The sequence below is a fragment of the Nipponia nippon genome, unplaced genomic scaffold (genome assembly GCF_047370975.1).
Source record: "Nipponia nippon isolate SJK-2023a ecotype South Korea unplaced genomic scaffold, ASM4737097v1 scaffold_5, whole genome shotgun sequence".
Taxonomy (NCBI): domain Eukaryota; kingdom Metazoa; phylum Chordata; class Aves; order Pelecaniformes; family Threskiornithidae; genus Nipponia; species Nipponia nippon.
In genome coordinates, this window is record NW_028262369.1 from 26819402 (window position 1) to 26832847 (window position 13446).

The 13446-nt window shown below is 45.9% G+C and overlaps 1 protein-coding gene across 2 annotated transcripts in view; it reads left to right on the top strand.

Moving 5' to 3' along the window:
* The first annotated feature begins 2837 nt into the window (after positions 1–2837).
* Positions 2838–13446, top strand: part of LRP8 (LDL receptor related protein 8) — a 192731-nt gene continuing 182122 nt past the window's right edge. For both annotated transcript variants that reach the window (XM_087730523.1, XM_087730524.1), the window contains exons 1-2: positions 2838–2988; positions 3827–3946. In XM_087730523.1, coding sequence (XP_087586649.1) covers positions 2919–2988; positions 3827–3946 — 190 coding nt within the window. In that variant the 5' untranslated portion in view covers positions 2838–2918. The remainder of the gene's footprint in view (positions 2989–3826; positions 3947–13446) is intronic.

Genomic DNA, 13446 nt, shown 5'->3' on the forward strand with positions numbered 1-13446 from the left:
TCACTCAGATGAAGAGAAAAAGGAGTTGACACAGCAGCCTGAGCCTAATTCCTAATAAAAACTATACCTAACAGCCAGCAGAGAAACAGTCTGCTACAGCAGGAGCCCTGTACTAGCTTGAGAAATGTTGAATAAAGCTGAGTCACCCTTTTGCTACAGATCAACCAAAAATAAGGAACATGTAGTTCCACTCTGTGCTGGACTTCTAAAAATCATTAGGATGGCACTGTGTTCCTAAGCTTACTTACGTTACTTTTAAGCTGAAATAATTCCATGCATGGCAAGAGCACACATTCTGTGCTATACACCTGGAGCCAGTAAGGGCCAAGCAGGGGCAGAGCAACGTGAAGCAGAGGTACTTCACACAACATGTAGAGCTGGGGAACTCCTTGCTTCAGGATGTGACGCCTGCTAAAGCTTTTACTTACGCTACGTTTGAAAAGGAACTGATATTCATGAAAAATTATTCAGGACTATTTGAATACAAAGACACTACCACTGTCTCAGGAAGTCCTCAAGCCACTAATGGCTGGAAGATAGGAAACTCTTCTGGGCAAGCATTGCTGTGTGCTGGCTTTGGTCTTACGCAGGCTCTCGGGCATCTTCTATCAGCTGCAGTGTGGCTCAGAATGAGCTCGAGAAACCCTTGGTCTCACCTACCATAACCAGTCTTGAGATTAGGAGACAGACTGGTTTATGTGTGTCAAATCTATAAGCAAACTCAGTTGCCAACTAGCAAATGCAGTATATTAGAATGTGTTTTGTATATGATGGTTACTAAATGTTGCATATTAGCTGTTGGAGACCTACTGTTTGGCCAAATACGCCTGTGCTGTTGCTTTACAGATTTCCATACAGTCTGGATAAAAGAAGTGTGAGTTCCTGTTCCAGTTTCTGACTCAAGAGGTGAGCTCCTGGAAGAGACGCACCTTGGGAGGTAAATTAACAGTCTTAATTAACTATTGGAACATAATGGATAAAACTAGATTTAATTTCTCTTACATACCAAAGGGTTTCCCTAGCCCAATTTACTTCCCCTTTAGCACCTCTAGTTTCCTTCTTGCCTCTGCAATTCCTTGGAGACACGTATGTCCACAAGATGGTACTAGGCTACAAGTAGCCCCTACAATGGCTGGTCAGTGAAGGCTGTTGAAATTGCTGTTGGTCAGGTGTCGGCAGAGCAATTTACTCAAAAAAACCCTTATTGTTGATTTCTGTGAGAGCCATTCAGGCCAAAATACCTGTTTGGCTTTTTTTAATAAAACAAAATTCTGATAGGAATCATAGCAAATCATTGCTGTGACTGATGCTCTGCACACTCGCACCTGTTTCCTACCAGATAGCTTCATTATTGCCTTTGGAGCCACTTCCAGTTTAAACTAGTTTAGGAAGGAGAAGAATGAGGCCAGGAATTATAGTAGCTTTATGAATCTGTGTTTTGGCACATTTTAAAAAAGAGAAATTTGATCTAATGTATTATAAATACCTCATTTGCTTTAAGCAATTATTGTAATCTATCACATTGATCCAGCCAATGCAAACATGCGCTACATTTTGCATGCTAAAAAATTGTTCAAAAAGGCTTGAATTAACCCTCTATAAGCTGCTAGTGAAATAGCTCAATGATTAGCTCTTCTCCTCTTCACATGGTTCAAACACATTAGTGATGCTACCCAGTAATGACTCGCAAAATTTTTGTTAAAGGCACTGGTGCGTTTCTAAATGGAGGACCAGTTCTGAAGTCAATGGCATTTCAGGATTTGAAACTGAAAAGTTTTATCACATCGGTTTATGTAAAATTACTGCTTGATTATTTAAATAACACTCCACATATAGTCATGTTAATTCTGTTGCGACGTTAGATTTGTTACTCCTGAAAAATACCTTTTCATAATAAGATTACTGAAATAACTCTTAATCCTGACTGTATGAACAACGTTGCAGTGTTAATTAAAGCAGCGAACCGCTTTCTCATCAGCACTATCTAAATGGAAGCACACGGCCCCGATAGCCTGTGAAACATTTCCCTTGTAGTTACTGGCCGAACCGCAGGTGCTTAAGCAGCAGCAAGGGCGAGCCCTGCCGCCTTTAGCAGGCTTCCTACTTGTTTCCCCAGTCGAACACGGTGAAGTGGAGATGACCACATCAGCACGGTCAGAATGAAATCCCTCAGGGGGAGATCTGAGGTAACGAGGAGAGCACACAACTTGTGACGCAAGGTCATTTAAGTGACTCCACGCGTTTACTGTAACTGGGCCCGTGGAGGGAGGCCCACGACGGGAGGGCCCGACCCCGCGCGCGTGGCCCGGCGCGGCGCAGCCCAGCCTGTCCCACCGAGAGCTCCCGGGCTACGGCAGCGGGGCCCGGGCCCGGCCCGCCCCGCGCCCGCGGCGCCCAGTCGCTGCCGTCTGCCAGCAGGTGCCGTCACCTCCCGCAGCCGTGGCGGGACCTCGCCACTCGCGAACCGGCAGCAGGTGAGCCCGGCCGCTGCCAGCCCGGCCCCCGGCGCGGCGAAGGCCACCGGGCACCGCAGACAGGCCCGGAAACGCGTGCCGGAGCGCGGCGTGTGCCATCTGCGGGGCCTTCGGTGGCCGTCGCAGCACGGCCGCGCCGAGGGGGGTGTCCCGCAGGTGTCCCTCCGGGTACGGCCCCCTCGGGGCTCGTCCCGGCGGCGGCGCCAGGCGGGGGGGAAGTGGGGCCGCTCTCTCCGGGGGCAGCGGCAGGCGGCGGCCGGGGCCGGGGCCGGGGCCGTGCCGCGCGGCGGCGCGCGGGGCCCGCCCAGCGGGGCGCGTCACGGCGCGGCGGCGGCGCGCGGCGGGGCGGGGGCGGCGCCGGCCGCAGTCGGCACGGGGCAGCGAGCGGCGCGCCGGCTGCGCGCACCCCGCACACGGCGCGCTGCCACGGAGGGAGCGAGCACCATGTGCCGGCCAGCGCTCGCCCGGCTGCTGCTCCTCCAGCTGCTGCTGCTGAAGCTGCACCTCGGCAAAGGTGGGTCCGGCGCGGCCCGGCGCCTCTCCCTCAGCGCCGGGGCGGCCGCGGCGTGCGGCTAGTGCGCGCCTCGCTCGCCTCGGCGCTCCCGGGGAGGGGGCGAGCGTCCTGCCTGCCCGGGCACCCGGGGGCGTGCGGCCGCGGGCAGCCGCTCGCCGCGGTGCCCCGCGCGAGGGCCGGGCACGCTTGGGGGTTGCGACCTGCGGGGGCCGGGCACGCTCTTTAGCGGGCGAATGCAACCCGGCCGCGGGTGACAGGAGCTGCCACCTTTAATCCCTTTCTGAGGAGATTTGTGCCTCATGAAAGGAGCGCTGCACCGTGTCTGCAAAGCAGATTTGGTCCGTCCCCCCCTCCCGCCCTCAACTTCGGTTGGGTCAGTTCCCTTTTCCTGGGACGGCGCTGGTGCCTGTTACCCCCGCGTCCCCGGGTATCTGTGCATTTTGCCCCGGTAACGGACGCGCAGGAGGTCCCAGCATCGGTGTGCTTTATAATTTTTCTTTGTCTTTCGCATTTGGGGTTTAAGCATCTTCTGTTCCCAGGCTTCTTTCCCCCCGCCTTTAAAACAATGCGGGGAAGCACGGGAATGGTCCCTTTTATCCCTGCACAAAGCAGCTTCGGGATCCCCGTCGTCCTCCCGCGGAGGCGCATCTCCCCCAGCCCGCACGGAGCCCCTCAGCTCTGCCCTGGCGAGCCCAGCCCCAGCCCCCACCCTCGGCCGGCGGCTCCCGGCGCCCTGCCCGGCCTGTGCGCGGCCGGGGCCGGGCGGAGAGGCGGCCCCGGGATGCCCCCGCCGGGGGAGCGCGCCCCGCTGACCCAGGCGCGGCCCCGTGTCTCGCAGGCGCCGTCAAGGAGTGCGAGGCGGACCAGTTCCAGTGCCGAAACGAGCGATGCATCCCCGCCATCTGGAAATGCGACGAGGACGACGACTGCTCGGATAACAGCGACGAGGCAGATTGCCGTGAGTGTCCGTCCCCGGGCACGGCGGGGCGGGAGCCGGGGACGGGGGCCTCCCCGCGCCCAGCCTGCAAGGGCGCGCTTCCCAGCTGCGCTGCGCCTCTTTTTTATGAATGAATGAATGAAGTCGCGCCGTCCCCGGCTCCGGCGCCGATTGGCTGCCGAGAGCAGCAGATCCGTGACGCGGCGGCCGGGCCCGCCGCGGGCTGCGCTCCGCGCCGTGGTACCGGCTCCTCGCTGCCGGCCGCGGCCGGGCTGAGTCGGCCGGGGACGCCCGGAGGGCGATGCGGCACCGCGAGTCCGGCGGAAGCGCTCACCTGGCGGCTCCCTGCCCTCCTTGCCCGCTGTCAGGTTCCGCCCTCGCCTCCAGCAACGTTTCTGCTCAGAGCGTCTAAAGGGAACGGCGCAGTTTCTGTCCTCAGGGGAGCCGAGAGAGATGTTTCACCCCGGCAGAGTCTGTGCTTAGGGCCAGTGACAGGTGCTCATGTGAAATGCTGCCTACTTCTAAGCGTTCTATAAGGAGTGGGGTTGGTGTGAGTTTTGTCTTTAAATATAAGTTTGCAATCATGGTGAGGAGAAAGGAGACAAGCAACTAGCACTGCTTGGCAAGTGTCAGCCACGTAACACTGACTGATTGCCTGGTAGTGTAAGGGAAGAGAGAGCAAGGAAATCTATACTTTCAATCCTGAGAAGACGACAGTTTTGCCTTCTCCTGTGGTGTGGCCCTGGTGCACGAGTGGCACCCAGTAAACTTTAGTAGTTTGTAGGGTTGTGCTATTACTACCTCTCTGTTATTTTGCTTAGAGCTTCTGACAGCCTAGGAGAATTTGTCTCAACCATGGGGTGTAAGAAGCATCTGTAAAAGAAATTATGGAGCCTAAGTCTGGAAGAGAAGTATCTTTAATTTGGAGTTTTAAGTTGCAAATATTGTAGCAAGTACCATGTCTCTTGAATTATCTCTGTAGGATAATAGACATCGAATGTGCATCAGGTTATAATTCACTGAATGAACTCTTGAAAGTTCATAGACCCGGGGATGTATCAAGAAAAGAAGAGTCACTGATTATGTGTTTTTCAGTGTGCAACTATCTTGTTAACAGCTTCACCGGTAAATCTGTATCAGGTGATACTCAGAGTGAAGTCTAAGCAGACTAGTTTAAGGAGAGCAGGGATTCCCAAACTCTTGTTCATGGGAAACATTTAGATGTTATAACATGAAACATAACATTTATTTCTGGTGCTTTTGTATTCAGAGTACTTGATAGGCTTTATATATGCCTCAGTTTATGGTCTGGGGTGTTAGCAGCATTACTTAATTCAGATACAGAAATGGTTTATGCAGGAATTATATTGGCACCAGTTAGAGGCAACTTAGATTTGGAATTACTCAGGGAACTGACTGAGAACTAGCTTGGACTCGTGTGTAGTCATGACTGGGCAAGTTTTCTCAGAAGTGTACGAGTTTCCAGAGAGAGACACTAACCTGTGGAAGCACTGGCAATCTCTGAGCAGGCTGATAGTGACATTCTTGAAGCATTCTATTTAAAAGTCCCTCTGTGCACTGTTGTACAAAGGCTTGGTGAACTGCAGGTGACTTACGGGTTGCGCTTTGGGAACTGCTGTTTCAGAGGTTGGGATCGTGGCTGGAGTAGCATCTTGAAGAACAGATTCTGCACCCTGCACTCCACGTTGAAGAGTAGGTTGGTGGCCCACCAGGGTTTTGACAGTTGTTGGGTTTGGGGGTGGTAAAAATATGATGGCTAGATTGTGGTAGAATGGTGGCTTTTGAGATGTTAGGAAAAAAAATTTGGATGTGGAGACATCAGGAAGAGTTCTTTGCTTTAATCTGAACTTGGCATTTATTATTGATTGGGGAGCATACTACAGAAATTACTCATGGACTGTCATTTTAGTTCATATATACATAGTGACTTTGCAGTTGCTTCTGCAAACAGTCTGAAAGACATTTAAATTGCATTTTTCACACACATTTTTCTCACTTATATTGTTCTGAATACTGTTTTCTTTAAAAAATGCATACTGCTTTTCAGCATATGTAATGTTTAGAGTTATACTCACTGGGTGAAAGAATATGTTCCATGTGTTTTTGCTTCTAGATATCACCTCTGTTATCACTGCTGTAATAAACAGATAGTTATTTAAAAACTATTTTATGAACATATGTGATGGAAGAAACTGTTCCAGAAAACTCAGCATGCTGGAGTGGTGATGGAAAAGAATATGCAGGTAGCCTGCTGGTAATGAGTACTGATACGGACCCTAATAACCACTGTAATTACTTGCTGATGCTTTTTTCCAGAGTTGGTAACATATTTGTAATAGCTCATTGCTGCTTGTATATATCCTGCCTTGTTGAAGAGACAGGATGGTCTTCATCTGTCTTAAGAACTGGTTTATGAAACAAGCTTGTCCTTGTGGTAGACTATATACACTGGAAGATTTTGTAACTAAGAGTATCTTAAGTAGTTCTGGAAGGAGATAATTTTTATGGCAGTATTCCATGTGCTTCGTACTAGAAACCATCTTTGCCTAAGAGTGACATTGCTGGGGTTTTTTGGCTTTTTTTCACCCCTCCCTCTAGAGCTTTGCTGGTATAACATTGGCTTTTTTAAAGGAGTTTTAGACTCTAAGGAGAACGTCTCAGTAATCATCCCGTATCGTCTCCTTGGAATTTGCTTTCTGTTCACTAGTTCTTTTTTGTTGTGGTTAGTACATGGTAGTTCAAGTTATCTGCCATAGGATAAATGTGTGAGTTAATATGGCAAACATAGGAACAGAAGTATGAAAAAGTAATGATCTCCACTCTTATACAAATCAGATTACTCAGTACTGGTCTGTAAGGTGTTCTAAGTTTATCCTAGGCTGCTCAATAACTTTCTTCTTATATATCCTAGGGCCAGATGCTTTCTTGGTGTGTGGTAGTTGACTTCAGAGGTTTTACTTGTGAGAAATGAATGAAATGAAAGGAATCCAGTTTGGTTTTCTTCTTTAAGAAAAAAAAAAGGGGGGGAAAAAGCTGTTTAACACATGTTCTTAACTTTAACTGATGTTGCTGGTGAAGGCAGAATTTATGAGCTCTCTGGCTACATGGTTCATTTGTGATAGCAGGCAGTAGAGACTAGGTGCATGTTAGAGAAATGGGATTTGTTCCTCACACTATTTGGATTATCATACATTGGTTGTTTTTGGAAGATACTCACTGCGATACAGACTAGACTGTGTATATCACTTTGGTTCAATTTAGATTATCTTTACAATTTTAGCACACTCCAAGAAGCATCTTTAGAGTTGAAACTTCATGCCTCTTTGGTCTTCCTCATTTGAGCAAATATCAGTTCTGCATAAGGTGCGTATTTCATATCACATCTTTCAGTGTTATCAAGTCCTTTTAGTAATGTTGATGATTTAAAACAGTCAAAGGGCCACCAGAAAAAATAGATGACTCTCGCAGTATGAAGACAAAGTGCAGAGGATTTAGGGAAGAGCAGGAAAACAGGGATTGCAGAAAGTGCCTCGCCTGTTGGGGAAAGGTAAAAAAGGAACCAAATACATGTAGGTAGCAACTAAATATGAATATAGTTACTGCCTTACAAAAATTAAAAGGAAACAAATCCTGGTAGCAAAAGAACTGTAGCAAAGGAGACTACCAGGAAGAAAGGAGACAGTGCTCATTTGTGTATAGGGATGTGGCTTGTGAAGCATTAACAAGAGAGAAGGAGGAGATACTGATTTGTGTGCATGGTGGAAATACATGAAGCTGTATACAGATTGCTTAAATACGAAGATGCCTTTTTCCTGTCATGTTTTCAGAAAGTTATAGCGTTTTATGGGAAAGAAAAGAAAAAGGGAGTAGAGGAGTTCCTTAAAATGTTCCCGTGTATCTACTAAAAGGAAACTGAAGTCCCAAGAGAAAAATAGTGAAAGTTACAGTGTTTGGACTGCTGGGGAAATCAAGTCTTAAGCTCTGGAATTAGAAATCTTGGGTATCTATTACAGAGGTTAAATCTGTATAAGACTATTGACTCTGCTCTATGCAAAATTATTTGCTTGAGCTCAATCCAGTCTGCATAGGCCTCACAAGACAAAAAGCCGGTTGCAATTTACAACTTGCACTGTCATGATCTGCACTATATGTGATCCACACAATGAGGACAGGGCTCCAGAGCAGTTTTGAACATGATTTTTTAGATGCATTTTACTCCTTCCCTGTACAAGCAAGTGATGCTTTTTCCTCTCAGGAAACTCTGGAAAGTCGAGACTGAGTTTTATAACCTATTTCAGAGAATGTTTGTAGATACACAGTCATCGAGACTTTTCCTTAACGGCATAGCAGCAACATTATAAAACACTAAAGCTATTTTTATAGTGGGAAAAATGTCCGTTTTCTGAGGCACAATGTTTTGGTAAAGGATCACTCCTTGCTGAGATACTCAGAATGTGGGATACTGGGTTTTGTTCTATGTCTCCCTCAGGACAGGTGGATGCTGCAGGGCCAGGTCAGCCTCGGTCCCCGCAAGCTGTGTGCCCAAGGTGCCTGCTGCTGTGTGACACGTTGCCCAGAATGAAAAATCCTAGAGACCTGCTTTGATGGGGGAGTGGCTCTTGGAGACTTTTTACCCAGTTTTGCAAGTTTCTTCTTGCTTGCCGCTGCAACCAGCAGAAAACAAAGAAGAACTTGCAAATTGCAGCCAGACACATCTTAGTTTGATGGTTGTGTTTGATAGGATTTTATTTTTCTGCTCCACATAGGGTTCACATTATCTTAACTCAGACCTGAGAGTGGGTAAAAGAGACTGGAAGACCTCTGCTTAAATGTTTCGCTGTTGATTAATCTTTAAATGTGGCAAAGAGTATAGTTGCAATAAGCAAGCAGTAGGTTAATCAGTTTCCTAAAATGAACCACAAGCTGCAAGGCCGCTTTGCCTTTGTAATGCCTGCCTGCAGGGGGACACAGACAAATGCAGAATTACTATTTCTCTTTTAAAGCTCCATTTTCCATCTTTATATTGAGAACCTTTCTGTGGTGTTGCTTTTTGGTGAGTACTGTTCATAGGGATATTTTATAGTGGATAGGATTGAGGCTGCCCCAGGTATGAGATGCAGTCTGAAGGGAGTTACTGTTTTGAAGACTGTTCCTACATGTCCAGAATTCAGGGTAAACACATAGCCCCAGCAAATTCGCCCCTGTCTCAGCCTTTACCCTGCCTTGGGGCCACAGTATGTGACCCTATGGCTGAGATGCGCTTCCCTTGCTATCTGGAGTAAGAAAGACTCCTCCTGCTGGCTTTGTGCATAGAGAATCTGCAGAGAGTTTGACTCCTGCTGCCTATGCGGAAGCCCAGGAGGCAGCCTGATATTCGCCTTGCTTTTTGGTTCAAATTTCACTAGAGCTGGAATTTGGGAATAAAAATATATCAAAAGCCTATTTGAGAACTAAAATCTGGATCCTGTGAAGAGTTAAATATGGCCTGAGTGGCTTTGAAATGCAGGGGTGTAATGGTGTGCCATGCTTGCAGGTTTCGGGACATGACAAAGTGAGACAGCAGGCAGGCACAATTGCCACATATATTCTATGACTTTTTTTGTCCTCTGTTTTCTGTTGCTCCAATTTTTCTTCATGTTCAATGTTGAGACAGTATTCTTGGTGCTGAGTGATAGCTGTATGTTACTCTTGGAGATACTGTGTGTCTTCGCTGTGTACACATCACCACGTGGAGAGTTTTGGGTTTCCTTGACTTATGCATGGTCATGTGCTCTTGATTACGTCAGTGATAGTTTAACTGAGTTGCATGGCCAGCTTGCATACTTATCCCCAAACTGGAAGCACTGGGAAGAGTGGTGCAGAGAGGCAGGGCTTTTTTGCTTGCCTGTGTGCCTGTTGCCTGCCTGTCCTGGTCTGTACTGTGTTGATGTGCAAGCTAGGCTCAAAACCAGTTTACTGATCTCTTGTGTTCCACAGTGAATGTTGTTATTAGCTTATCTTCCTGTTTTCATTATATTCTTGTCTGTTCTGAGAAAACTAACTGGTGTATTTTTTGGGTTTTGGTTATCTTCCCTATGCTGCATCCTTTATGTAGAAAATCAAGCATTAAGTACATGTGGGAAACATGCCCTTTTCCATTTTCCCATTGCCTGGCAGATTCACTTGAGGAGTTTTATTATCTCTAGATAACAAACTGCTTTCCAGGAGGTAATGTTTTTCTATCACTCCTGCTCCTGGTCTGGGAAAGAAAGAGAGATAGAATGCGAATAGGACTACTGAAAAGACAGAAGAGGGAACTCGGGTGCATGGGATAGCCACTGGGGGCATTATGGCTACAGAGGGAAAAGAACTTGATTTTGTGGCGTGCTGCTGTGCTGTAGCAAGAAAGCACATGGGTTGCTTTGGATACAGTCACAGGAACAAGCTGTGATCTGAAAAGCTTTCCTGAGGTCAAGGAGAATGGGAAGATTGAAAATAATGGTTAAGTTCAAGAAGGAAATGATCAAAGTGCAGTCAAAACTGACAGTCACTTGGTTTGTTTATCAAGGAACTCAGAGCTCTCATTTCAGAGGATATAAAAATATTCTGCATTTTGAGCCAAGGTAGGCAAGTTTCATCCAGAGCATTTCAATGTATAAAAAGAAAAAAAAAAAGTCAATATGTAGACCAGTTCTGTTTTGTCTGCAGTGGTATAAATCCAGGATTAGCACAGGTTTGAGGTGTGATTTCCTATTGGTTGATGTTAGAGTGGAAGATACTTAGGATAATTTAATACTAATCAGAAAATGTTTAGAGATGAATTCAAACGAACAAATCACAATTACGAGACTGGAGGAACCAAGTGTAATGTGTTGGTGAACACATTTATCTGACACACCTAGACTAAGAGATTGCCAGCGCTAGAAATAATGAGTTTTCTTGACTCCATTGTCCACCTAAAGGGCCATTAAACATTCTGTAAGGCCTGAAAATGTCTGACAATTATTGATTCTCTTAGCTGTTTCTAATAGAGCAGACACACAGCTTTTGTTTCTGCTAGCTTTTTTTAATGGCACCAGCTTTTTTAATTCACTGGCAAATTTACCATGTCTTTGGTGTGCCTCAGAGACTGTGATGTTGTATTAGAGATGCATTTGTGGTAGATTTGATTTGGTGTGAAGTTCTCCTGGTCCTTGCACTGTTGCTTCTCTGATGGCTTTTTCCTCTCTACAACTTTTCCATTTACTTGTAGCTTTTCCCCGGTAATTCCAAAGATGTTCCCAAAGCATGTTACTGCTCAGGTCTGCTTTTCTGTGTCATTACATGCCTTATAAAATGCCATAAGACGTCAATTTTTCTTTCTTTGCTTTGCCTGAGAAAACAAATCGGTAAGCTGAGTTTGAGTGATGGGGATGAAGATTTGTGTTGCTGCTTGTTTTCTTATGCAGTGGCATGTCCTAGGTAGAAAAGCAGACTGCCTGCTCCAGCGTGCTCTGCTTCCAGTGCAGACAGCTGGTTCTAGCCAAAGGGAAGCCTGTGCTATTTTATGGTGCGTGTGTGGGAAGTGTTGAAAATGCCGAGTGTAGTTTTTCTAACTCTCTATTTCCTGTTAAAATTATTAATATTTAGATAGCCACAAGAGAAGGGGGTAAAAGGCCCTGTGATAAAATTAATGCAGATTTTCTGCTCTGTGAAAAATTCTGCCAGAAATACAAGAGATAACAAACTGATTAGTCTTTAAAAGTTATAATAATGCTGTAAGTTAGTTGAAAAATAAAACTAAACCCATCCAAACTGAAATATTTTCAAAAGCTAGATTTTAACCTAGGGGAAACAGGGCAGATTTTTAAAGCGGGGATGTGCGCTCCATCTCTGATGGTCTCTCAGGGTGAGATACACTCTGTGTCTTGCCCTAATAATGATGCCCCGATAGACTGTGGTTCTGTTCCTGGTAAGGACTGTGACTTTTTCCCCAGAGCTGAGGCTGATATGGCAGCCCTATGCCTTGCTCCTCATGAAGAGGTGAACAAACAGCGTTACAGCTCTTCTGCGGGTGGGAGCTGGCCCTGAGTGGCTCACAGTTGTACAAGTAGTCAGCAGCAGAGCCAAGAACAGAAATGAGGTCTCCTACCTACCAGTCCAGTGCTCATTACGCACAACCGTATTGCTTACTGCAGAGGTACCTGTCAGACTAGTAGAAGTGTTTCAATTTTCTCTCCAGGTTTCCTGGCTTTTTTTAGTCTAAGCTAAGGCCTGGCAGTCAGTTTAACCTGACAGCTAATGCCAGCAGCAAGTGTTAGAAACTAGGAGAGAAAAGGATTTATAGTTGGCTTAGAGTAAGGCTAGTAGCCTTTGGGCTGCAGTCATGTAAAATGAGCTTTATTGCCCCCCCCCCCTTTTTTTTTAGGTGTTCTGTTTCTGGTACATCAATATTATTTTTGCATTATTAATATTTTTTACATGCTTGAGAGCATGTGTGGCACTGTACCAGGACCAGAGCAGTCAGGGACTCAGTTTCCATGGCAGCAGGAGCACAGTCCTGTACTTGCAGAACCAGAAGGGCTCTTTTTGGCAACTGCTCTCTGTGCTGTGATTACTTTTTCTTTTTAAAGATAGATATATAATTTAATATGTAATTCATTAGTGCTGCAGAATCTTGTCCATCCTGGGTGAGAATTTTGCCTGCTGTAAGTTTCTTTATCTTTTCTGGAGTTCTAGCTTGGTTTCTGTAGCTTCTGTGGGTGTGATTTCTTTTACTTGCAAAACACTGAAAGAGGGGAAAAAGAGTGTGTTTAAAATCCATTGAAATAGATGGGAATTTCCTCTAGATTTTGGTTAAATTTGAAATGTTACGCTGTTGTAGACTTCTCTCCCTTTCCAAGTAGACTATAGCATAGTTTTATCAATTAAAAAAAATTAATTGTTGAAGGAGCTAGTGTGTACAACTGACAGTAAACTCTTTTCCTCATTTAGATAACTGCTCCGATTCCAGGTTTTAACTTTGTTTTTTATTTTAACTGGCCTTGTTTCATACTTTTTTCATGCTTCCTTCCTAGAGACATAATGTGTAGTATGATGTACATTGAGGTGACATTGTTCTTCATTTCAAAGGGTGAATTAAAATTTTCTTTTGATCCTAAGTCTTTGTTCAGCTGTGCATTACGCAGTAGAAGTTTCTGTCCATCTCTGCTTTCCATGTATAAAGTTAATGCGATTAATTTCTTTGGTGGCTTTTCAGGCTTTTTCTATTTTTGTTGATCTAGATGAGTAAGGTTGTAGGTATCTTTCCAAATGTGTTGCATGGGTCTCCTACAATACCAGCTGCTTGGCTTGCTGATTTAGCAGTGATTGTATATCAGTAAATCTTGCTGGATTTGCTGGACTTGTTCCGTCCAGATATGATGCCACTCTGTGTGATCCAGGGAGTAGTTCAGAGCATAAAAATCAGCAATAGCAGGAGTAGTGAGTATACTTGCACTGAGAATAAGAATTTCAGATGTAAACTTACAACTGTTCCTGTA